The 27,376-nt window shown below is 45.6% G+C and overlaps 1 protein-coding gene across 1 annotated transcript in view; it reads left to right on the top strand.

Moving 5' to 3' along the window:
* Window positions 1–27,376, top strand: part of LOC121278827 (cyclic nucleotide-gated cation channel beta-3-like) — a 118,988-nt gene that overhangs the window by 25,276 nt on the left and 66,336 nt on the right. Inside the window, exons 4-5 of the mRNA XM_041189281.1 lie at window positions 19,291–19,341; window positions 19,453–19,539. Coding sequence (XP_041045215.1) covers window positions 19,291–19,341; window positions 19,453–19,539 — 138 coding nt within the window. The remainder of the gene's footprint in view (window positions 1–19,290; window positions 19,342–19,452; window positions 19,540–27,376) is intronic.

The following is a 27,376-nucleotide window of genomic DNA, read 5'->3' as shown; positions in this document are numbered from 1 at the left end:
GTTGCTGGGATGGGGCTTTAACCCACTACCTGCTGAATCAGGTGAGATATTTATTACTGAGATATTGCTGACAACAATATTTGGATGGGAAACAAAAAAAAAATCACACCCATTATAGTAATTATTCTAATCTAAAATATTTCAGCCTAAGTATAAACATGATGAAGTAGTTCTGGTCAGAGTTGGGAGCAAAATTGTATATTACCTTTAATGGAATTTTCATTCTGATATAAATACATAAAATCAACATAAATACACAATATAATTAATGTAATAATTAAAAAGAGTACCTAATTACAGATGTTAATTTAGTTTTGTCTGGCACACAACTGAATTGGGCACAGCAAGTTAAACTGGAAAGCACGTTGTGTTTGAGATTGGCAACTTAACGTGACCAGCTCACAATACAAAAATAAATTTAATATTCAATGTGGAACATGGACTTATTGTCGATATATCATCTGTAAAAGCAGCCAAGTACCTCCATTACCTATGACATACTAGAAAATAAAAAAATTCATTCATATAGCACCACAAGGGCATCCCAAAGTGCTTACACCCACTTAGTTACTTTTGAAGTGCACTTACCTTTGTTATGCAGACAAATGTGCAATCCAATTTCTGTACAAGGTCCCACAAGTAATTTGTCATTATTGGGGGGGGAGGTGGGTAGAGGGACATAGGTTGGCATGGAGGCTATGAGGGGCAATGGAGTGGTTGGTAGAGGGGCATGAGGTGGTAAATAAAAGCAGGAAATGCTTGAAATACTCAGCAGGTCAGGCAGCATATGTAGTTAGAGAAACAGAGTTAACCTTTTAAGTCACTGACCTTTCGACAGAACTGGAAATTTTTAGAGGTGTATAAAAGCTGTAAAACAGTAGAGACAAGGAAAGGGAGGAGGAGAGGAAAGAACAAAAGGGAAGATCTGTGGTGGGGTGGAAGGCAGGAGTAATTAAAAATCAAAAATGAAGGGAAAGATTATGATCTGAAACTTTTGAACTACCCCACCCCACCTCCCGCTGCTGAACAGGTCTGGTAAAATTCCAGCCATTAATTTTACTTCTTCCCAGATGTTGCCTGACCTGCTCAGTATTTCCAGGATTTTCTGCTTTATTTAAGATTTCTAGCATCCACAGTATTTGGCTAACATGTTTTATGGTGCTGTTTCAGGGAAAAATGTTAACCAAGATGCCAGGAAAACTTACTGCTTTTCTGGAAATACCCCCAAACCTTTTATACCCCCATAGAACAACAAGTCTTGTTGTAAAGAAAGCACCTCTGACAATACAGCATCCCCTCAAAAAGCTGTTTATGTGTCAGCTTAGCATAGCCTAGCAGCAGTCCTGGGGCAGGCTTGTACCCAGGGTGGAAAGTCCATGTTCCAGGGTTGACTCCAGTCAAATCTCATGAACAGAGTCACAAAGGATTTGGAAACCCACACAATTAACATCTCTTCCTGTGTGCCCTTTCTAGTTGTATTTGATGCCCCCAATTATAAAACCAAGAACCCCGTAGACACTTGTTTACAGCTTCACCAATTTGAATTTACTTTTCACAAGTTTATGTAACTAAACCCCAAAACTTCTCTCTTGCTTTTAAAATTTTGCATTTGATGTTATTTGATATTTCATCTGCTTAGTCTTCTCCCAAAATGTATCAACTCAAATTTAAATAATACATTTAATTTGATACCTAGCTGCCAAATCTACTAAGGCATAAATGAAGCTGGTCTTGACATGCCTAGTTGAACTAGGATTTGTTTTTTGGTGAGGGAAGACAGAGAGGTCATGCCATATCTTAATGTTTCAGATTATAGTGCAATGCACTCAAGAACTTTATGGATTCACTGTTTTGGGCTGTGAGATATATCTTTAATCTACCCCAGTTAGAACAGAAGCAGTGCCACACTATACGACAGAATGTGTCTTCATCGTGGAAACAAGACTTCAAAAGGACCATGTGGTAGTTACTCCTGCCAATGCTATCATGGACTTTGGCTGAGGCAATAATTGCCAGAACAGCCAGAGGTGAAATGAGGAGATTTTTCTTATACAGCAAATTGCTGTGTTTCGTGAATGCACTCCTGAATGGATAGTGCAAGTAAATTCAATAACTTTCAAAATGAAATTGATAAGCTTAAAAGGAGAGATTTGTAGGGCTATGGGAAAAAGCAGGGGAATGAAACTAATTGAGCAGCTTTTTCAAAGGCTAGTACAGGCATGTGTAGAGTAAAGTGTGAACTCTAACACTACTCTAATAATAGCTACTGAGCATGTGCGTAAGGTGCTATGTCATAACGATTCACTCCGAGACAGATGAATGAGTAGAATCTTAAGAGAGCAGCAGTGGCTCTGGCCTGATGTTCTGTAATCTTGTATTTAGTTAGTTATGTAAATAAAAGTACTTTTAAGGAAAGATCTTTGCCTCTAGCCAGATGTCTTGCTAGAGTAAAACACCCAGTGTCTTCCAAGACAACCCAACAATAACAGATGGTGGCAACAGTGACTACACCCGCAGAGAAACAGTAAAAATTGGTGGGAAACAGCTTGAAGAGAAGCCCATCAACAGTAGAGAGCAGTGGCTAAAGGACCTTGAGGCCAATCTAGTAGTCAGACCAGAGAGGGAAACCATGAAGACAGTCCAATGATTGGCACAGAAAGCAGCAGGAGAAATGGGAACATCAATCCAGGTTGAGCAATGGCTTCTACCCTACCTCTCCCATAATCATTCTGATGTAGAGGCCCCAGATAGGCTGAGCAATGGAAAAACTGGAAAGGAGCTTCACTTGGTATTGCAATGCTTCATTCTTGTGAGCAAGAATGACAAACACCAGGTTAGCACCTTGTTATATGCTGTCAGTACCATTGCAGATGATGTGCTGGCCAGGCAGTGGGTGAATAAGGAATAAGCCTCCTGTGAGAACGTCATCAGAGCCTTTGACTCATATTCTAGTCTCCGTCCAAACGTCATAATCGAGTGGGCAAAATTTAATCAACAAAGTCACAGACCAGGTGAAGGAATTGATTCATTTATAAATAATCTATTATTTGGCTGACAACTCTGACTATGGAGCATTAAAGTATGACTTGATAAGAAATAGGTTAGTCATCGGTATTTTAGAAGAGACCCTGTCAGACTTTCTACAATCTCAGGAAGATTTGACACGATTAAAGTTGTACAACTGGCTAGGCTAGCCAAAGAACAAAGGCAAAATCGAGTCTTTGTCAGGGGTGAGAGAGAAATCCTGCCAGAACAGCCCAATAAAACCATTCAGTGCGTTGGGCGCAAAAGTGAAAGTACATTGTGACAGCAAACAGGAAAGCATGCTGAAAGGGCATCAACCGCCTTTTTCTAATAAGCCCAATGTGGTGGAAAAAAAGTCCACAGGCAACATTAAAATACAAAGATAGAAAAATCTCTGACACACTATAGGCGGAATTTTCTGCTCCTGTTGTCAGCAGGGATTGAGGTGGGCAGGGGCACTAAATTTGGCGTGATGGATAAAAGTCAGTTTCCTGCTAGCGGGAAATTAAGTTTTTTTTATTTGTTCATGGGATGTGGGCGTCACTGGCTGGGCCAGCATTTATTGCCCATCCCTAATTACCCTCATTAAGAGGCCATTTAAGAGTTAACCACTTTGCTGTGGGCCTGGAATCACATGTAGGCCAGGCCAGGTAAGGACAATAGGTTTCCTCCCCTAAAGGAAATCAGTGGATTAGATGGGTTTTTATGATAATCATCAATGGTTTCACGGTCATCAGTAGACTTTTAATTCCAGATTTTAATTGAATTCAAATTCCACCATCTGCTATGGTGGGATTCAAACCCAGCTCCCGAGAGCATTACCCTGGGTCTCTGGATTACCAGTCCAGTGACAATACCACAGCATGACTGCCTCCCCCTTTGGAATTTTGTTCTCCTGACTTTGATGATGGTTAAAGGTGGCTCGGGTTTCCTGCTCATCTATATCGGGAACCACATTTGCATTCATTTGCATCTCATGAATGTTCATTAAAAGGCCAACTCACTGGAATTATGCTCCCCCTCCAAATTAATTGTCCCACCAGCAGATTATTAGGATGGTCTGTTTCCCGACTGTATATAAGTGGTATGACCCTGGCAAGCTTCACTTCATCAACAACTTCGAGGTACATAGACACTGCTTTCGTCTACTTTTAAGAGTGTCACTGCAGGATTTTGGGCGCTTGTATTACAAGCTGCCTCAGGCTGGACAGGAGAAGCAGTCTTATGGGGGAAGGGTAGGGAGAGTATCTGGGGAACAAGGTGTGTCCGTAGAAGGGGAGAGTGTCTTAGAGAGCAAGGTCGGTGGTGTCAACAATGGGGTCCTGAGGGGAGAACTCAGAGCACTGGTGTTAGTAGGGAACAGTCATAGTCAGAGTGGGGAGAAGGATGTGGTGGGATGGCAGGTCTGGTAGGTGAAGGTCCAGTTGGGTGGATCACGGAGGGAGACAAGACAGGTGGCTTGGTTAAAGGGAGAGGGCAGGGTCAAGGTGAGCGTGGGGACAGTAACGGATGTCGGCTCTAAGGGAAAAAAGGCATGTGGAGATGGATTGTTATAGGGTCCAGGGTAATGGGGGGAGGTTCAAGGGTAACAGAAGGGAGAGGAATAATGATATTCCGTGGATCTATGGTGATGGGTGGAAGTTGGTGGGTGACAAGGGGAGGGTAGAAGATGGTGGAGCATTTCTGAAAAGTGACACCCAACATTTTCTCAATGCTGCTCTTGACAACACAGTTTCTCTGTAAGTGTAAATTCTTGAATTGGGAGGAGGGCTTTTTCAGGTGGGTAGAGTTCAAGGTCAGCACAAGTGGCTGACTAAAGGGATATCCTAATAATTATAAGGCAACTGGATGTCAAAGACACTCACTTGTGTTCTCCTCTCTATGGTGAAGGCCACATTGCAGCAGGTTTGTTCCAGACTCATGGGTCTCATAACATCAAAATCCCAGCAAGATGTGCAGCTGCCATTCATTCTGTATCATTTGCCATTGGCTGCAGTCAGAGGCAGGGATGAAGGGAGGGAGGGAGATGAGGGGCACAGCTGGTGGAAGGCAGCTAACTTGCAGCTCCAAACCTCCATCCTCCCAGGTGAATGGTCATGGCTGACAAGGGATCATGCTGCCAAAGCAATGGTTTTGCTATAGAATTTCGGGGGTGGTGAAGCTTCTTGCACAAGCTCTCATCACCCTGGTCAAAGAGCAATGTCTCCATATGCATTCATGTGTGAACAGGAGGAACACCCATCTCAGGTCCTCCAGGATGTCTTTTACCTCAAAGGGTGAATTGGGAATGCCATGTCTAGGCAGAGGCCAGGTGAAGGGCTTAGAACTTACCCTCTGGCTTTGAGATGGAGGGAAACCTGTAGTGGACATGCTCACTACATTTATCATTTCACTTTGTTCACATATCCACAGAGGCATCGATGATGCAGGCTGCAGGCAAACCTACCTTGATAATGACTCTCATCCAGATGAAGAGATGGAGAGCCCATTGCTGTTTGGCACAGAGCCATGAGGAACAAGGGTCTGAGCAGCAAGAGGCAGTGGGGTCTCCATAAGATCAAGAGGCTGGTGAACATTGGCCCAACCATGGGTACATTGCCAGCTATGCCCTTTTCTAGAGATGAGTGAAAGGCAATGCCAGAGGCGCCTTCAAATGTCCCTGGATACTGTTGCTTACATCTGCAAGCTTCTCAGTGTGAGTTGAGATCACAGTGACTCTGGAGGAACAATGTGAAGCCCCAGGCCTATAATGAATGAATGTCTATCCGGGTGCCATTTAAATATGGCGCCAGGACCTTTGACCCCATGAGGTAACAGCAGGGTGGGCAATTTCCTACCCACCCTTACACAGAATTTGCCGAGCTCCTTGCTAATGCATATTTAATGAGCTGAAAAGCAGAAGATCATGCATGTACTCCAGCCCCATCACCCGAGGGAATCACACCAAATTTCCCACCCGCCATTGCACTTCATCTCCAGAGCTGAAAACTCCACTCTATTTGTCATACAGAACCTGGAATGCTCTTCATTGAGCAGAAAAGCTTCCATAGGTCTGAACCTACTTCTTAAAGTAGGTGAAGTCAATGGGCAAGAATAAAAAACATTCACTGAGGAAGTTACGGCCTTCATGATCTTAACCATTCAATATTTGCCAGCAACAGAGTGGAATTTGCAAGAATTTTGAGAGACTCAAAGACAATATGAAGAATGAATGCAGATTCGCACATGCTGCCTTGATGGATGTCCACAGTATATTCCTAGTAATCCCGCCCTGAGGTAGTACTTGAACAGTATCGCTGCATTAGCATCATTAGTGACCTCTTAGTCTATAATGAGCAATTGGCGGTAACCATGAACAGGGCAAGGCCTTCACTGGGAAAGGGGTGAAAGTGGCAAAGGATGCACTCCAACACATGACTAGAGGGTTGCGGGTCGGAAGCATCCTCTGTCCCAGAATGAGGATCAGAGTCTTAGAGGGGGACATAAGCAAATTGGGGTCAAAATGGGAAGATGGCAGACTGAAGAGATGCTTCAGTTTACATTATTGCCCTTGCAAGGACTATCCCTGTCCTGGACTAGGGAGGGGGAGGGCATGTCAGTCAAATGTCATTCGTGCCCAGCATGTTGTGTGCAGGATGTGGTCATTCTAATAAGCGCCTTGGTCTGGCGGGGTGAGTTCTGCCTCAATAATGGGCTGAGAATTACACACTCACAGTCAGGGTAGGCTGCAAATGGCTAAAAAGGTAGTGTAGGGCCATTTGAGGGTTTCAAGGGGGTGGGGGGGCTGGGGTGGGCGGGTGCAGTGGTAGGCTCAATAGCTCACTGTGCAATAGGCCTCAAGAAAGGGTTGGCTAATCTGTAAATGGGGCATAAACGTATCTGCCTCAATGCATTCAGGAGGTCAATCAAAATAGTGTAAAGATTTGGAGGGGAAGACTTGAGAGTCATTGGAGGGAGGAAAACCTGAACATCCGCAAGCTGGTCTGGTAATGAGGCCTTAGCACCACCATATTGCAACCTGAAGCGATGGCACAGCACAAAATTAATCTGAGGCATAGTTCAGTTGTTAAAAGTTCTGGAGGCCATTTGAAGGACTGGTGCACTGCACTGGTGGAGCCAATTAAAGGGGCACCCGACTGAACTGTACATTGCCAAATGAGTAGAGATGCACACCTGAGACATATTAGGAGCCTTTCAATAATAATACAGGAAATCAGGAGAGTGAAGCAATGAAGCACATCCACACAAGATTAATGATGAGTCATGTAACTAATAGAACTCCTTGCTTTAACCCTTGTTCCAAGTGTGCCAGTTGCCTACAGTGATAAGAGGTGTATAGCATTTTGATAATTGGAGAAGTTGCAGATGCATCTTTAAAGCAAGAGTGCACAGTCTTGGTGCTGGCAGGCTCATGGCTAAGAAGTCTCAGAGCCCCCTCAAATAATCACAGTTCCTCAATGAACATTAAACCCCATGAGTATCATAAAGAGCAAAGTATAATTGTGCAGTGATTGAGGATCCCAGCGCCTGGTCAAATCAATCTCATAGCAACCAGTCACGTCAAGTTAGGCTGGAGAGGAAGGGTTGGAATCGCCAGGATTTCAGCGTCTAATAGGTGCAGGCACTGCGTCCAAACCCTTGAACGCATGGTCATACTCTGGTAACCTACAGAAGTTGGAGCTTTGGAGGTTCATATTTTTCTCATTGATGCCACAGAGAGGGAAACTTTAGGAGGATGGAGGCTGGATTTGTGGCTGCCTGCATTATTACACACAGGCAGGAGAGAAGGCGGAGACGATTGCATTTGCAGCACGAGGCTCAACGAAGGGAGGAGCTGAACCCTCAAGAGCAAGAAGCTGCAAGGCCCCCTCCAGACACAGGGGATGAGACTAACAGAAGCCTTGTGTGTCGGAGGCCCTCAAGACCAAGCGCAGGATTTTCACCTCATCAGCTGCGCACAGTGGGTGGGTCCGGGGCCTGCTGCGAAGCCGACAGCCCCCCGCAATCGGGCCCTGAGCATAATTTCACACTGGCTGGCCAATTAACTGCCAGCCAGCATGAAACCCGTATTGGGATCCTCAGCGCTGCCAGGGTGGGGGCGGGAAGAGAGTGAGCGTCGAAGTGTGCAAATGTGTGGGGGTGTGCACAGTGAAAGCTCACTGAAGGCACAAAGCTGCCTTAGGGAGCTGAAAAGTTTAACGTTAAAAATAAAGAATTAAAAAATAAGGAAAACGTCCTCTCATGTGACTGTCACATGAGCAGGGACATGTTAAAAATGAGTTTTAAAAGTTTTTCTTTATTTTTAACCACTTGTCGAAACCTCATCACGCCCATGGATGAGGTTTCGCAAAAAATACAAAGGCCGCCTGGCCTATTCGCCTGCTTGCCAACCAAGCGGTTGAACAGGGAGCGAAAAATTCAATTTAATTAATTGATTAAGGGCCTTATAGGCCTCTTAATTGTCGGCGGGCGCGCTGCTGCCTCTCACGCATGCCCACCAAGCGAAATATCACGAGAGTGCGCGATGAGGTCGGGATGTTCGCCAACATCAACCCGCACTACTTTACTCTCATTCGGGTCGGGCACATGCCCGTCCAAGGAGGGAAAATGTCTGTCCTAAGTGTGTACAGAACTCATGGGTCTTATCAGCAGATAAGTGAGAGACAATGTCACCAATGTCTCCACATGTCCAGGGATCTGGTGACTCACATTTGCCACATTCTCCAGGAATTGGGAGGACATCCATTATCAGTGGCTCTGAAAGTCACCGCTGTACTGAACTTTTATGTGACTGGCTCCTCCTGGGGGTCCACTGGGGACCTGTGCAGGATCTCTCAAGCTTCCGCTCACAAATGAATACATGAGGTGACAGATGGCCTTTCTTGTGAAGGCCCACAATTACGTGCACTTTGTCAAGGATCAAGAGAGTTAGCAAGCCAGAGCTTTGTTGAGATTTCGGATTCCCACAGGTGCTGGATGCTACTAACTACACTCGTGGCTATAAAAGCGCCTCAGCAACAGGAACTCCAATACATAAACTGGAAAGGCTTCCATTCACTCAATGTTCAGCTGGTCTGCAACCACAAGAAATAAATCATGCAGAGGTGTGTGAGATACCCAGGAAGCTGCTATGACTCATGCATCTTGAGTTGATCGCAGATCCCTGAGATCTTTGAGGGACCAAGCAGAATCCAAGGTTAGCTCCTCGGTGGCAAAGGGTATCTGCAAAGGACCTAGCTGATGACGCCCATGCGGTGGCCACAAAATCCTGCAGAGAGAAGGTACAGCGGTGCTCATATCGCTACCCACGGTGCTCATATCGCTACCCACGGTGCTCATATCACTCCTCGACACGAGTAGAGCAGAGCATTGGCACATTGAAGACGCGGTTTTGGTGTCTCGACAGATTTGGTGGAGCACTCCAGTACACTCCCCAGAAGGTCTCCCAGATCATCGTGGTCTGCTGCTGCAAAAGGGGGAGGACTTTCCAGATGCAGACATGGACGAGTTGCACATCATGCACAGTAGGACACTGAAAGAGTTGAGGGTGGTGAGTTCGAGGAAGCAGAGGCTGCAGGAGAAGAAGCCATAACATGGGGCAGAGAAGGCAGGTGTGCAGGAAAGGCCCTCATAGCCACCAGATTCCACAAGGAGGATGACAATTAGTAGTCATCAGACCCTTAGGCAAATGTCCTCTCTCATGAGCCCAGACGAACACCCGTGTTGCTGAACCTCTCCTTGCCACTTCAATCTGAGCGTGAGTACGCACCCATTTTGAGAACCATCGTCCTGGTTCTTTGAAGGATGATGAAGCCTCAAGAACATGTGCCCTTGTTTAGATGAGGCATACCGGCATCACACTTCAGAAGACACAGTTTCTTCTAGTGTCTCTCCAGTATCCCAGTGGCCACAGCAGCCTAGTGGAGGCAGGAGCTGCTGTACAATCCTCAGCGCACTTGTAGCTATATGCCTTTAGTCTGACAAAATTCCTCAAGGAGGTCCATTTGTCAAAACTGAAAGGTCACACGTGGGCCAAGGCAGGCGAGGATGATACACAGGTCTGACTCCATTTTGACATCACCCAATCCTCTGTCCACCTTCTCCGTCATATTGACATCTGTCACTATCAGTTAGGAATGCAGGCATGAATTCATCCTGCCCTTTCCATGGATTCAGACCACCTGAGGATTACCAAATTCATAAAGTCAGTCTGCCCTCATGGCTGGCCCTGGCCCTTGCTAGCTGCAAAATGTAAAGACACCATGAACCGCTCAAGGTAACGCTTTGTTGATAATAAAGAGCTCTCATCAGATTCATTACATTCTGGGTTGCATCCCATTTGTACCCTCAGAAGTGTCAAAAGCTATCATGTGCACTTCCAGCGTATACTCCAAGTTCCTTTGACAGCAACACATCACTATTTGTATGTATTTTCAATGACTTCAGTGAGGGTATAGGTGAGGGGACACTACTCAAAATATGTGGCTCAGCTCTGCATCCCTACATTGTGATGAGAGCCTTGTTGCAGCAAAGCAGACAATTACAAGTTTAGAAAGGCAGAAGGTTGGGGGTTTGAGTGCCAGCAGAATGAAGTGCCTTCAAGTGTCAGAGTTCCAGCACTTAAAGGTGGAAAGGTGCTCAGAATTCACAATGAGCTTACCTAATGTGCTCTGTGAGAGTCAGCAATGCTGAAGGCAGACAGGATCACACCCAAGCTCTGAGTAAGGGCTCATAGATAGGAAATCCTGCCAGATGACAATGAATAAATGGAGTACCAGGATCCAAGACCTTTCACCGTGCGTTTACACATGATTCAATGGACATGAGGCCTTCACCTTAGAATAATGCAGACGAGACAGGTGAACACCTTAGCCTCAATCTTAAACAGCCAAGAATGAAGATGACATGAACCGGCACATCATGTGAACGAGGTTCCTTACACAAGCAGGCTTGACATTAAGAACGAGGCATGAATGATGTTCAAAATGATATGAGACTGCACACACCCTCTGGTGATATGGAATCTGGCAACATCTAACAGGGATATCTGTTTTCAACATCTGCAATAAGTGGCGGTAGGAACCATGGTGTCTCACCTAATGGACAACAACATAGCTGATCATAAAGTGGAGGCATCCACAAAAGATTTGAAATAGATGGAATTCTATTTACATTAGTGCAAAGTATGTGACATGTGGTTAACACCAGTGCCATTGCTATGCTCTGAATATTTCTTAATTTTCCTAACCCTACTCTTATGTCTTGGTGCATCCCCGACATGCACAGTGCAGATGGAGGCAGCCTCATGACAGCTATGCCCTGTTGTCGTGATGACTTTGGCAGGCCAAGACTTGGATAGCCCCGGCCTGCTTTGGGTCACTTGCTGTGCGGCAGGTAGACCCTCCTCAGCCTGCGGAGCTGGAGGTGATGGAGTCACAGGAAGAGGAGATTGGGATTGCCTGAACACTATTGAATCGCCTGACTGGATAGTTCCGGGGTGTCCATCTGCTGGTCCCCCTCCCTATGGGTGCCCAAGGCCTGACTCTTTGAGGAGAAGGCAGCTGGAGTGAGATTGATGTGCCTTGGCCCCCTCTCGTGTAGTCACTGATCAATGCCGTCACTGTCTATGCCAATGAAGTGCAGCTCCTGGCGGAGGTCAGGACATATGTCCTGGACCAAGGTCCCCATGGTGGCCGCCATCCCACCAGTGTTGACCTGAGTGTGTTGGCATGCTGGCACCATAACCTTAGACTGAACGCAGAAGGACTCCTCCATTGTATGTTTCAACCTGTGGTAAGCAGCTGACAACCCTTCCTGATATTCCCCTGACTGTCACTGCAGCTCCACCAACTGAGTTAGGACTGAGTCCAGAGGCTTCTCATCAGACTCGAGTTCAGCAGAATCATGGCCTCTAGCAATCCTCTGAGTGCCGACAACCTCAGATGTCCCTGCCTGCAGTGGACCAGATTGTGTGCTGTGCTCACCAGGTTGTGACCCCGAGGTTACTCTAGAACTAGGTCCCGCCAAAGTTTCTGCACTGGTGGAGGGTGTGGGTGAGCGCTGTGACGGTCTTCAACGGTGCTCTCCTCTTCTTCCTCCAAAGTATCTTCAGCTCTGGAGATGAGTGCCTGCCTGCATGATGCCCTCAGATAGTTTCCAGATGTGCCTATGAAAGGAAGTAGAGATTACTTAAGCATGGCAAGTGATTGGAAGATACGACAATGGATTCGCAGTAAGGTTGTCTGAGGGGTGAGCTGGTGCAGGGTCCTCACTTGGGTTAGCACCGCCCATCTCATCGTCACCGCATGCAAAATCCCTATCCTCTCTGGCCAGCGTGATGGCACGCTCCTCATTTGGAGTGAGGGCCTTAATTTCAACCAAACCACCCCCCACCCTCCAGACTGGGACTCCTTACTCCTATTGTGTGCAAGCTTGTCCTGCATGAAGACAAATGAAGAGGGTGTGAGCAGGACATATGATAAGGATGCCTGCCTTGTGTGAGTGATGATGGAGCAGTGAATGCGATGAGGACGCAATCTACACAGGATATGAGCCCAAATGGAGATGCAGTGGTGTGTGAAAGACAGTGAGTGGTCATGTGCCTTAAGCTGGCACTATATGAGATCCCTGTGGAGTGCCATCCTGCTAAGGGCTGATGGACATGTGAATGTGCGAGTTGAGGATGATGAGATGGTTGATTTACCCTACCGGAACCGGTGAGAGCATTCACCCTCTTCCTGCGCTGGATTGCAGACCTTTTCTGTGCAGTGCTTGCACTGATCGCTGGAAACACCAGCTCCCAGGCCGGAGTGGTGGCATTAGTTGACCTCCTCCGGCCATTACTGGGGGACAGGACATGCTGGCGGGCCTTGATACCATCCAGTAGGTGGCCCAGCAAAGCATCACTAAATTTAGGAGCCGCACTCTTCTTGCCATTTGAGGCCATGTCTTCCCTGGGGCTATCCTGGCCTGGATAGACTGAGTGTGGTTGCTGTTTTAAATATAGCGCCTGGAGGAAAGAACTGCTGAGGTCACAGCGGGGCAGGTGAATCAGAGGCCGCCTGCTTGCAATCTGGCCTGTTTCCTGTTTTTGCATCATTAATGAGGCGCAGAGCAGAAAACCTACAATTGTGCAACACCACTTTTCCCACCCACCACCGCACTTAGGGCGCAAATGGGAAAGTCCCATCCATGGTCTCCAATTTCATCATCTGTGCCATTCACAGACACATCTGCTTTCCTCTTTCCCATCCAGTCTATGGGAATGCCTTGATATGGACCTATTTAAATTCAAGGGGGAAGTATTTCCCATCATTGTGGATTATTATTCCTGCTGGATAGAGATGCAAAAGCTACATGGCCTCACCTATGAACTGTTCTGACCTCTCTGAAGAGAATGTTTTCCACACACAGCATTCCGGACATTGTTGTCTCTGACAATGGGCCACAATTCACCAACAAGTGTTTCTAATCCTTTGCAACGTTATATGGATTTGTCCATGTCACAAGTTTGCCAAAGTACCCTCAGGCCAATGGAGAGGTTGAGAGAGGGATACATTTCATTAAAGACCTACTCAGAAAAGGTGAAAATTTTGAGATAGCCCTGCTCAGTTATCACTCCACACATTTGCTGAATTGTTTCACCCCATGCGAGCTTTTGATGGGCCTCAGACTAAGAGCACAACTTCCTTTCTTTCCCCACACATTGATGCCAAATGTCACAGTAGAAGACCATGGTCGTGCCAGACAAAGGGAAGAAAGTTACAGGGTAGGTCAAGCCCACATTTTCGACAATTCTGTTACCAGAAACTTAGCAGAAATAGATTCTGCCGCTAAGTGCACCCTACAAAATACCAGTATCCTCTACTTACACCAAAACATGAGTGTGGGGCACTATGGATAGAAAATCATAGGCAAAAAATGTAATAAGCATTCATGGCACACCTGAACTAGGTACATCAGATGTTTTATTATTATAATGCCAGCCTACTGTATTATTGCACACGGTGGGCAACACTAAGGGCAATTTTTTTCTGCTCCAGAGACTAAGTGCTGTGGCAGGTGGGATTAGTGGTGAGTTTCCTGCTGTTCGATGGGCTGTGTTCTCATGCCCGATCATCTGCTTGAAACTTCATTAATTATGCATAGGCATTAGAGTGTGAGTTTGGAGTGAGCTGAAGGTTGACTTAACCTGGCAATGCGGATGAGATCATTCAGCCTCTCCCTGCATCGAATGCCATTTCTCTGGTCGCCCACAAAGCTGACCTCCTTCATGACAACCTCCAAGGCTGGTGAGATGAGGTTGGTGGAACTCTTGGATCCATCCCTGGGAAAATAACTTCCCGGTGTTGGCAGACACCTCTAATTAAAGCCTCCAGGGAGCCACGGCTAAACCTTGGCACACTCTTCTAGTTCGTTGCGCCATCACCGGAACTTCTGATTACACAGTTGGGTTGCAGAGAGTAATGTGTGTGTTCGAGTGGTGTTTAAATATGGCGCCAGGAACTTTGACCCCCATGAGGTGAAGGTGGTTGGCTGAATCAGAGCCCACCCCACCACATGATCCAGCTGTGTGACCAGAAGTTCCGGAGAAAGCCCAAGGAACAAGAAGAGGCTGACGCAAGCCCCCACTCGGTGATCACCTTCCTTTGTGAGCCTCATATTCACATGATGTCCAGCTGACTCATGTTAATTACTCACCCTTTGTCTAACGTCAGGGATGTTAATTGTGTCAACCTTTTTATTGAAAGTGACTGCAAACTGCGCTAGGAAGTGATATTCATTAAAAGACATGTGGGTGATGCATTGGAAGTTTACCACTCATCTTGTCTCATCATGAAATAGCTGTCTTCATTGTTTGTGCCAAAGCAGAAGACCTGCAGCCATGCTGGTGTCTCCAGACATGTGTGCATCTCTGTGGCAGCAAGAAATGTCTCATTCAGGTGGCCATGGCGACATCAAATCTACTTGACACATGCTTTGGCTGGCATGCTGCCTTTCACTTCCCAGGACAGCTACATACAGCTTTGGCTGCTGACCTTTCCAAAGATTAGGGCCTGGTGAAACATGAGGGTTGGAGGTCCAAGGCCCAGTGCTGACGTTGCTCTCGAAGTTAGTGGTTGTAATGGCCTTTCAGATCACTGGCATGTCACTAAGGGACAGGAGAAACGTGCTTGGGTACCCTTGCCTGCACTCTACTCCTCCTGGAACCTTGTGGATATGAGTGTGTCATGGGCGTATCTTCCGCACCTTGTGGCTTCAATCACATTGACACAGGGAAGCTCCCCATTATCGCCCTCTTCATGCTCCTGCACTTGCAGTTCTTCATCGTCCGAGGAGTTCTCAGCCCCCTCCATGGCTCGCTCCACCAAGGCATCTCCCCTTTGAAGCACCAGGATGTGCAGGCGGCAACAGACCACGATGATACAGGACACCCTCCGTGGAGAGTATTGCAGAGCCCCACCTGAGCGGTCCAAATATCGGAAGCACATCTTCAGGATGCCAATAGTCTGCTCTATGACAGGTCTTGTGGCACAGCGCGCCATGTTGTATCTCTCCTCTGAGGCACTCTGAGGATGATGCACGGGTGTCATGAGCCATTTTTCAGTGGGTACCCCTTATCACCAAGCAGCCAGCCCTTTAGTGCTGTGGCTGTTCGAATATCTGAGGCACCTGGGAATGACTCAGGATGTATGAGCACGGAAATTCCCAGAGTGCCTGGCACAATTATGCACGATGTGGTTCTGATGATCACACACTAGTTGAATGTTCAACAAGTGGAACCCTTTCCTGTAATTGAGCAATAGAGGCTGCTGGCATGGAGCTCTCAAAGCCAAATGTGTGCAATTGATTCCACCCTGTACTCTAGGGAAGCCTGAGATTGCCATGAAACTCAGGAATCTAGCAGCCTGGCTAACTTAATCCAGTGTGAACTTCATATAATGATGAGCCTTACTATAGAGGGCTTCTGTCAGCTCCTTGATAGTCCTTGATAGGACTGAGAGATGCCACATAGGTCCCCTGTGGATCCCTGGAATGACCCACTGGCAAAAAAATTGGGTGTGGCGGTGACCTTCAGGGGCACTGGCAGGGGATGTCCTTCCAGTCCATGGGGCATTAGATCCTCCTGCAGAATGTGGCAGATATGATCCACCACATCTCTTGACATTGCTCATCTCCAGTTGGGAAAGTCTTCTCCAGTAGATCCTTGGTTGTGTGAATCATGGGATGGGTGTAATCTCCTCATCCTCTGGGTCTTACTGGGGCTCCCCTAGACCATGGACCTCAGGCCAGGCCTCCTCTCAAAGCTGCGCTAGGCAGTGCAATGTCCTTCTCCTCCTCAATTGGATCACTGCCATCAAGAAGGCAGCATTCAGTGCAGGCTCCATTATTCAACCCCCCTTCTCCCTGTCGACAAATAGAACCAACAGTTTAAAGAGTAATGGGCAACTATAGTAGATCTCCCAATTGTTACCAGAAAGCCGTTGTCATGCCCTAGAGCTGCATCTCGCCTTTCCCTGATCCAGCATTCCAGCTGAGATGCTACCTCACAGATCTAAGTGACCAAGATGCCACCCCAGCTACTTGACATCTTAACCCCACAATGTTTGGAAGAAGCTTGAGGGCATCCAGGTTCAACCTTACCTAATGTTTTCCTGTTCTATCTGATCTGGTTTACTAATTATACCTAACCTGCACTTTTGGAATGACTGGGTGTCCTTTGGCCCATTAGCCATGCCGATTGCAGAAAGCATGTTAGAGGCTTTCATTGGTCATCTTGCAGATATCCAGTGGCAGTGCTCCCTTCATGGTTGGCTGCATCACCCACTTACATTCCCCTCTGTTAGTGCTCAAACTAATCGACTTCATTGTGAACCCAATGACTCCGGAAGTCTCGAGTTAAAGTGTTCTAAATATCAATGGTTCCAATTGCACCTCCTCAATAAACTCTCCCTGAGTTCTATCAGCTCAGACTCCATTTCCATGTTGTTACTTGTAGTAATTATGATTTTATTTAGTGTATAATGTACCTCTAAAGATAATACTTGTTAAGGAAGATCATATGATCTGTAATAACCAATAGGAGAGTAGCACAGGCTACCTCAGCAGTCAGTGTAGAGATAGAGTTGAAGTTGAAAGCACATGTCTAGTTGCTGCTGAATATATTGTAAATAAACTTAATGCTTCCACCCAAGAAGTATCTGCAAATCAACTTTATCAACAATAGCAGCAACTCGAACACCCTTACTACATTATTCTAAGCAGTGTGGGGGTGCCCCATGTTAGGGCCGCTGAGTCCAACTGTGGACCCTAACTGCCCCACCACCACACTGCCCCCCCACCCCTCCTCCCCCCCCCACCCCCTCCATTGCGGATTCTTCTCCAGTTTTGATTTTAAACTGCATCATAACTTTGGGGTCTCAAGATCGTGGTGCTGCATTTGAGACCAGATTCGACCCTCCCCCTGTCAGTGTTTGGGTTCCCCAATCTTCCTGGAACCTCACAATGTGCAGGTAGACCTCCCTCAGGTTATTCTCCAGCCTCCCACAGTAACCCTGGATCCCCTTGTCATTGCAATAGACATTCCTGCCCTTCCCCCCGAACCCATCAATGTTGATGTCTCTGTGCCCTATGTGGTCCTCACCACTCCCCATCTTGAGGTTGTGTGCACAGTCACACACAGAAGTGACCCCCCTAGGAGAGTTTTGAGCACCTCACCATTACGCTTTCCCCATTTACAGGCTGCAGATGCCCCCCCAACCATGACCATCTGCAGTCCAGTACCGAGCTAGACAACCCCATCACCATCGACTGTGAGACTGTGACCATGTCCTGCACACAAGCCGTTCCTGATCCCCATTGAGCACACAGGCCTTGCCCCTCCCTGGAGCGGGAACACGGTGTGCGTGACATGCATAGCCCTGTAGCATGGCCCATAAAACCCCAGAACAGCCTTTAAACTCTCGCCCTAACTACAGGGTCTACAGAGCCCCAGGACTGCCTTTAATCTCTCACCACAATCTCTTGGTAACAGTTCAGGGACTATGATTGTCTTTCACTCAGCACTCTGACTCCTCAATGAATGACCACAAAACTGTTTTTCTTCCATCCCCGCTCCATGAGTCTCTGTGCAACCTACTCCTCTTGTTCTACACTAACTACTGCCTCCTTCACTTTCATAATCTAGAGTCTCTGTGCATCCCCTCCCCTTCATGCAAATTGAATCCCACTCACCTCCTTTTGTGTACATTCTAGTATTTCATGTCGGGGTCCAGCTTCCCCACCGCTAATCTTCTCTCTGCCTGCCATCATTCCCCATCCAACCTACCCAAACACCCTTCACCCTCATGTCTCTGTCACCTCCACCCCCAACTCCCCCCCCACTGACCATGCCAGTCTCTGTTTTAGAGTGTAGCCCTGCCTGATACTCGCAGGGCACAATGCTGTCCTGCCAGAGTAGCGCGACAACCATGGTGAGCAGCCCAGCTCAACGACCAAGGCAGCCACAGTGAGCAGCCCCATCATACACTTCCACCAATGTGGACTAATACTGACATCGCTGGGGAACTGGTGCAGTGCTGTTGCAGGTAGGCTTTGAATGTTGCACTCACCTTGAAGTCATAAGTGAAGTGAGGGTGCACGCCACTGATATCTGGTCGTGATTTAAACTGGTCTAATTTCCCACTGGGTGGGGGGGCGGTGGCATGTATCTGGGAGCGGAAACGTGATTCCAGTAAGTTGCATTTTTAATGAGTATTCCTGACATGCTAATACATGCAAATAGCGTTTCCGGCATGGAATCAGCAGGAAAGTTGATCCACCATCATCCTGCCATGAAAGTGGCGAAGGGGAAATTCCTACTCATTTTTTCCGCTGGCAGGTATCTGACTTTTGTCCTCTTTCTGATTTTTCCGCTCCTACCAACCATGAATCTCGCCCATGGTGGGCCCAGAAAATCCTGCCCTAGAACTTAGTGCAATTTAATATTCACATCTAATACTCCAGAAAGTAGGAAACTTTAACTCCAGTTTTAACCAAGAATGGAAAAGGCAGCCTGCAGTTAAGATAGAATACAGGAAATTTTACGCTGTATCTGTTGGAGTTACACTTAAACTGGGGATATTTGGCACTGAAATTGGATGATAAAAATGAAAAATGTTCTGCTCCCAATTACCTTTCTTTATTTGATGAACACAAAAAATCATAAAAAAATGATTTAATAGAAGAACATTAATTTTATGATTTACACATTTTCTTGTTGTTCAGGCTGATAAAGAAGGAATGAGAAAGAATTATACACAATCATTAAAATTCAAGGTAAGCTTTCATTTAGCTGTGAACATCCAACTAATTAGCAAATAAGTTTTTGGTTAAGTTACTTTTTCAGATTTAACAGTATGCTTCCAGATTTAAATTCTGTTTCCACAGCTTGATCTGGCATCGGTAATCCCATTTGATTTACTCTACCTGGTGTTTGGCTGTAATCCCCTATTTCGATTGAATCGTGTACTTAAGGTAAATGCACTTGTATTATTGGTTTCATATTGGAACTAATTTTCATGGACTGTGTTAAATTTAACTCTTGTTGTAGGTGTAAATCTCATCTTTTTTATTTTCTGGGGTCCTCAGAATGTATCTGGATTGCAAAGAGTTGGTGAGATCTATAAATCATATTCAACATGTTTAAAGTTTGACTGTCTATTGAATAAAATGGAATGCATGATCTTATGTCATTCAAGAGAGACGTGAAAATATTGGAAAAGTATTACACATGGGAGTGATATGCTGTAACCTTTTATTTCAATTATTCATGTAAAATCTCAATTCTCTTCTAACAAAATTCAATTTATTTCAGATAATATATAAAATATTTAAATATATTACCAAGATAAATGAGTTTCCAGGGCTCTCCTTTTTAATGTTTTCTCATCATTGTCACAACTCACTGGGGATAGCGCGCTGTAGTATCAAGCCCCACTGTTCCCCAAACCACGACAAATGTGAAAAGTTTGACCAAACCACCAGATTGCCTAACTGTTTAATTTAGGTTAACAGAATACGAGCACAAGGTTCGTAACCTTAATAAATAAATAACTGTTTATGGAACAAACTGTCGTTAACCAGTGGCAAAAGAAAGAAAGATGAACTACTAACTTCTAACACTATAACTTAAACTCTACCCCTTCTTCAACCCCTATACACAAACACACACACACAAACACACACATATAAGACACACAAAACATGGATTTTAAGGGTGAGATAAAACAGTTCAATATCACTATCCAGGATTAGCTGGGTTGATTTTGATTGATGCCTTCCAAATTCCTTGCAGTTTGTTGTTGATGGCATGAGGTGGTCTCCCAGCACTTTCAGTCTGTGGTTCACTGGTTGAAAAACTTGCTTTTCAATGGGCAGGATCTTCAACTCGGTGAGCAGGGGCAGGGCTCGCCAAACTGTCAAAGGCCCATTAAGGCCTGTTAAAAAGCAATTAAGGGAATCAGCTGAGCTGCCCACCCAGCCTTAAGGTTGGTGGGCAGGCAAAGAGCCCAGGCAGCCTTCTCATTTTTCAAGGAACCTCATCCATGGGCGGGATGAGGTTTCATGAATGATTCAAAATTTTCAGTAAGTTTTTTATTAAAATTAATGCACATGTCCCAGCTCATGTGACAGTTCCACATTAGGGGATATGTCATAACATTTTTAAAAATATTTTATTAAACTATTTAAACTTAAAACTAATCTCCCTGAGGCAGCTCTGTTGGCCTGCCCATGTAAAATGGTGCGCCCAGCCAATCGGGGGTGCCGTTCGGCTGCGTGCCCGCCCGCGCCCACCCCTGCACAACTGCTCCGACAGGGAGAAAATTCTCCCCAAAGTCTCTACCCCTTTTCCTCTTGACATGGGTTTTCAGACAAAGCAGGTTACAGGGACGTGAGGAATAGCCAGCTAGCTACTATAGCAGAATTACTGGAATCTTACAAACACAAGAGAGAGAAGTTTTAGGTCTTCCCTCTTTGCAGGCTATGAGCACTATTGCCTGCACTGTTACCACACAAAACCCTGGTCACCTGGTCATGAACAAATTAAAATGCAGTCATCAGGTAATTCCCCTTAGTCCAGGGCTCCTTTCAGGTACCATCCAGTTCTTTTATGGCACACTCTGCTCCAGGAGAGCAACATTATAGATATTCCTCATCTTATTCCAGTGAACATGTATTTCAACTGCAGCCATGGTAGTTTTTAAAGCCATGGTCCAGTTTTAAAGCCACAGTCCAAGAAAAATAAAAATAGGTTCTTTACATCATCTCAACCCTATTAAATGAAAGTTTTATTTGCTGTCCCTTTTCCTATTGTCACATTGTGGTGGGACTGTATGCAATATACATTTCTCCATAGGTTCAATCATTGCCGAACTGAAATTGGCTGAGAGGGATTAACTTGAATTAATTGTGCCAGATTTTCCTCCAGCTTAAATTGAAGTTTTCTGAAGTGCTTTGAATGATAGAGCTGGCCAATGATTTGAACTCGCGGAGAGAGAAATTCAACTAGTCTTGCTCACTTTTCAGGCATAAGATCCTCATTGAGGCCTGCAAATGGTCAACAAATCTTATGAGTTACGCTGGCAGCTCAACAATCTTGATTAAATGAGTCACATATGCCAATTTTGCACTTGCCTATGTCAGATAGTATTGGGCACATGTTCTGACCACACCACACATTTTTGTACCAGTACCGCTGCTGATTGAACTTTCCCCCATATATCAAGTCAATCCAGTGTTCAGTTTCTGGAGTGACGATAAGTATAAATAAATATTAACTTTCTGTACATAGAGCATTATATGGTGCCTATCAATACAACATACCAATTAACAATACCTATCGCTTGTAGATGACCCAGGATAGAGTGGCGATATGCTGATCTTTCTTTGACAACAACAGGATCCATAGCAAGTTTCTAACAGCCGAAAGCAAAAGATAGCAGGAAAGCCATTCACTGACCATTTCACAGCCTGTTCACCACAACTAATGCCTTCGACACAACTTGACAATAGAGGACAAAGAAAAGATGTCATGCAGATATAGAGGAGTAATTTTAAACCCCAGAAAGGGCAAGGAGGAGGCAGGGGTGTTAAATATGTAAAAGTCTAAAACCTGATTTCCAACCTATCTCCACCTCAGCCGCTTCCATTTTTATCAGAGGTGTCTTGACAGGAGAGTGACTGATCTCAGGAGACGGGTCTATCAAAAGATTTTTTTAATGAGTTTGAATGCCTTCAATTTAACTTTTAAAGCTGTCGGCCAAGTGACCCCAGCTTCAGGAATCTGAGAGCTACAGATTGATTCCTGGGATAAAGTAGTTGTTTTAAGAGGAAAGATTGAGCAGGATAGGCCTATGCCCATTGGAGTTTAGCAGAATGAGAAGTGATCTTATTGAAACATATAAAATTCTAAGGGGACTTGAAAGGGTAGATGCTAAGAGGATGTTTCCTCTTGTAAGGGGATCTAGAACTAGGAGCCACTGTTTAAAAATAAGGGGTCCCCAATAAACGCAGAGATGATGAGGGATGTCTTCTCTCAGCGGATCATTAATCTTTGGAATTCACTACCCCAGAGAGTAGTGGAGGCTGGTCATTGAATATATTCAAGGCTGAGTTCAAAACGTTTTGATCTACAATGGAGTCAAGGGTTTCAGGGAGCAGACAGGAAATTGGAGTTAAGGCCACAATAAGATCAGCCATGATCTTACTAAATGGTGGCGCAGACTGGACTGACCAAATGGCCTACTCCTGCTCATATTTCTTATGTCCTTATGTTTATGTTTGAAGTTTGCATGCTGCCTGCTGCAGAATTAACAGATGGGTGTTAATCATGCATTTTGATCCCTGTGCCTGTTTTGGGACCTTATCCAATTTTCCTGCATTAGCTTCTACCCTGGGTCTGGGCACATCTCCAGCATAACTACAGAAGGAGGGCCAGATAATTGGGCAGAACATGGTTCTACCTTAATTCTCTTCCCAAGACCCCATAATGCTTGAGGAAAAAGGTAACTGATCTCAGAAGAGATTGATGACATTTAGAAGCTTGCACTGGTCATCCTTTGGGGTAAAGGGGAAATATTTCATACTTGTCTGCACTATAGAATTGGGCTGTGCCTTCCAACATCAGGCTTAAGTGGCAAGTAACATTTGCAGCACACATCAACATTCTGGGGTCACCACTAACCAGAAATTTAATTGAACCAGCAACATAAATAACATAGCTACAAGAGCAGGCCAGAGGCTGTGAATTTTGTAGTCAGTAGCTCACCTCTTGGCTCCCCAAAGCTTTTGCACCACTTATAAGGCACAAGTGAGGAGCGTGATGCAATTATCTCCACTTGTCTGGATGGTTGTAGTTCCAACAGTACTAAAGAAGCTTAACGCCATCTCAACAAAGCAGCCCTTTTTTGTTGGTACCCCATCCATCACCTTAGCATTTACTTCCTCTGTGACTAGTTCAATATGGCTGCTGTGCACACCATCTATAAAAGAAGCAAATAAGGCTTCTTTGATAGCTGTTCACGAATGCCAGTGATGTCCACATGCTATAAAAGAATTTTAAAAACCTCCCAAACCCTTGACCGCAGCTACCGAAAAGGATAAGGGCAGCATGTTTATTGAAAGATTACAACTTTCAAGTTCACCAAGTCACCCAGCACCCTGACCTGGAAATATATAGATTTTGATTCATCATTATTGTGCAAAAACCTTGGAATTCCCAGCACTGTGGGAGTACCTGCACTACACAGACTGCAGAGGTTCAAAAAGGCAACTCACCAACTCCTTCTCTCAGGTATTAGGGTGGCCCATAAATGTTGGCCTTGGCAGCAATGCCCACATCCTGTAAATAAACAAATAAATAAATGGTTAGGATTTTAAACCTAGTGAGATTAAATCCAAAGTCTTTGTTACCCTGGGGGCAGAGTAGGGACCAGTGAATCATTTTCATTATTATCAAAATGAAAAAAGAAATAATTTGTTTTTAAAAATACTACGATTAGAATGTAATGAGTGTACATTATAAATGCATTAGGTCTCTCAAGAGCAGAATATGTACCTGAAACATGACTTTCTTTTTCCAATTTTCTCCCCATTCTTCCCCATTTTTGAACATTCTGACACATCTTTGAGTTTACCTCCACAGATGCCAGCAGCAATCTGTTGCCTTGGCCATATGGTACTGTTTTATATGTGAATATAATAGGCAATGAATAATGACAGTTCATCTGTCCATGGTAAGCTAGAGCCTGTCTGCATCTAAAATCCACATTTGCATACCTTTCAGAAAAGTGATTATAGTCATTAGGAATGGGAACTCTATCTAATTTTCTTCACCCTTAGGCCAACACTGAAGCCAAATAAAGCACATACTGAAGAGCATATTTGTAGGAAATGAAAAGTGCTTAAAGTGAGGTAAAACTACTAAGATCTAATGCACGTTTGACTTATACACCTCAGCTGTAAAACCAAACTTTTGACTGAGATGTTCAGGATCTGCTTTTGCATGAATATTAGCAACTAGAGCAGTAATGATACCTTACAACAGTCACTTATTTGGAAAATATGGGCTGAATTTTACATCCCGTGGGCGGGCGCACACTTGACGCGATCAGGCATAAAATCGCACGAGAAGATGTCGGACAAGCACCGCAACATCACCACACACTCATGCGGTATTTTGCTTGGCAGATGGGCGCTAAAGTCAGAAGTGCGCCCACCAAAAATTAAGAGGGCAATTGAGCCCATTAATGGCACAGGTGTCTCTGAATTTTCCTGGCACGTCCAACCTTACAATTGGTGGACAGGAGAATCAACCATGTGGCCTTTGTATTTTTCATCAAACCTCATCCAAGGGCTGGATGAAATTTCCATTATGAAATAAAATAAAAAGAATTTTTTTTTATTCATTCATGGAAAGTGGGCTTCGCTGGCTGGGCCAGCATTTATTGCCCATCCCTAGTTGCCCTTGAGAAGGTGGTGGTGAGCTGCCTTCTTCAACCGCTGCAGTCCATGTGGTGTAGGTACACCCACAGTGCTGTTAGGATGGGAGTTCCAGGATTTTGACCCAGCGACAGTGAAGGAATGGCGATATATTTCCAGGTCAGGATGGTGAGTGACTTAGAGGGGAACTTCCAGGTGGTGGTGTTCCCATCTATCTGCTGCCTTTGTTCTTCTAGGTAGTAGTGGTGGTGGGTTTGGAAGGTGCTGTCTAAGGAGCCTTGGTGAATTCCTGCAGCACATTTTATAGATGGTACACACTGCTGCTACTGTGCGTCAATAGTGGATGGAGTGAATGATTGTGGTGCCAATCAAACAAGCTGCTTTGTCCTGGATGCTGTCATGCTTCCTGAGTGTTGTGGGAGCTGCACTCATCCAGGCAAGTGGGGAGAATTCTATTACACTCCTGACTTGTGCCTTGTAGATGGTGGACAGGTTTTGGGGAGTCAGGAGAAGAGTTGCTCATTGCACAATTCCTAGCCACTGACCTGCTCTTGTAGCCACAGTATTTATATGGCTAGTCCAGTTCAGTTTCTGGCCAACAGTAACCCCCAGGATGTTGATAGTGGGGGTTCAGTGATGGTAATGCCATTGAACGTCAAGGGGCGCTGGTTAGATTCTCGCTTGTTGAAGATGGTTATTGCCTGACACTTGTGTAGTGCAAGATTGCCACTTATCAGCCCAAGCCTGGATATTGCCCAGGTTTTGCTGCATTTGGACATGAACTGCTTCAATATCCAAGGAGTCACGAATGGTGCTGAACATTTTGTAATCATCAGCAAATATCCCCACTCCTGATCTTTTGATGGAAAAAAGGTCATCGAAGAAGCAGTTGAAGATGGTTAGGTCGAGGGCACGACCCTGAGGAACTCCTGCTGTGATGTCCTGGAGCTGAGATGACTGACCTCCAACAACCACAGCCATCTTCCTTTGTGCCAGTTATGGCTCCAACCATTGGAGAGTTTTCCCCCTGATTCCCACTGACTCCAGTTTTGCTAAGGCTCCTTGATGCCACACTCAGTAACTCCCACCTCAGCTCAGGAGTACAACTCTTTTGTCCATGTTTGAACCAAGGCTGTAATGAGGTTAGGAGCTGGGTAATCCTGCCAGAACCCAAACTGGGCGTCAGTGAGCAAGTTTTTGCTAAGCAAGTGCCGCTTGATAGCACTGTTGATGACCCCTTCCATTCATATACTGATGATTGAGAGTAGACTGATGGAATGGTAATTGGCCGGGTTGGATTTGTCCTGCTTTTTGTGTACAGGACATACCTGGGCAATTTTCCATATAGCCAGGTAGATGCCAGTGTTGTAGCTGTACTGGAACAGCTTGGCTAGGGGCGTGGCAAGTTCTTGAGCAGACATATTCAGTATTATTGCCAAAATATTGTGAGGGCCCATTGCCTTTGCAGTATCCAGTGCCTTCAGCTGTTCCTTGATATCACGTGGAGTGAATCGAGTTGGCTGAAGGCTGGCATCTGTGGTGCTGGGGACCTCCGGAGGAGGCCGAGATGGATCATCCACTCGGCACTTCTGGCTGAAGATTGCAGCAAATGCTTCAGCCTTATCTTTTGCACTGCTGTGCTGGGCTCCTCCATCATTGAGCACGGGGATATTTGTGGAGCATCCTCCTCCAATGAGTTGTTTAATTCTCCGCCATCATTCACGACTGGATGAGGCAGGACTGCAGAGCTTAGATCTGATCCGTTGGTTGTGGGATCGCTTAGCCCTGTCTATCATCTGCTGCTTATGCTATTTGGCATGCAAGTAGTCCTGTTTTATAGCTTCACCAGGTTGACACGTCATTTTCAGGTATGCCTGGTGCTGCTCCTGGCATGCCCTCCTGCACTCTTCATTGAACAAGGATTGATCCCCTGGCTTGATAGTAATGGTAGAGTGGGGGATATGCCGGGCCATGAGGTTACAGATTGTGTTCGCATACAATTCTGCTGCTTCTGATGTCCCACAACGCCTCATGGATGCCCTGTCTTGAGTTGCTAGATCTGTTCAAAATCTATCGCATTTAGCATGATGGTAGTGCCACACAACACAATGGAGGGTATCCTCAATGTGAAGATGGGACTTCATCTCCACAACGACTGTGCGGTGGTCATTCCTACCGATACTTCATGGACAGATGCATCTGTGGCAGGAAAGTTGGCAAGGATGGGATCAAGTATGTTTTCCCTTCTTGTTCGTTCCCTCACCACCTGTCACAGACCCAGTCTAGCAACTATGTCCTTTAGGACTCAGCCAGCTTGGTCAGTAGTTGTGCTACCAAGCCACCCTTGGTGATGGACATTGAAGACCCCAAC

The sequence above is a fragment of the Carcharodon carcharias genome, chromosome 6 (genome assembly GCF_017639515.1).
Source record: "Carcharodon carcharias isolate sCarCar2 chromosome 6, sCarCar2.pri, whole genome shotgun sequence".
Taxonomy (NCBI): Eukaryota; Metazoa; Chordata; class Chondrichthyes; order Lamniformes; family Lamnidae; genus Carcharodon; species Carcharodon carcharias.
The sequence above is the reverse complement of the archived record's forward strand: the minus strand, read 5'-3'. Positions and strand labels throughout refer to the sequence as shown.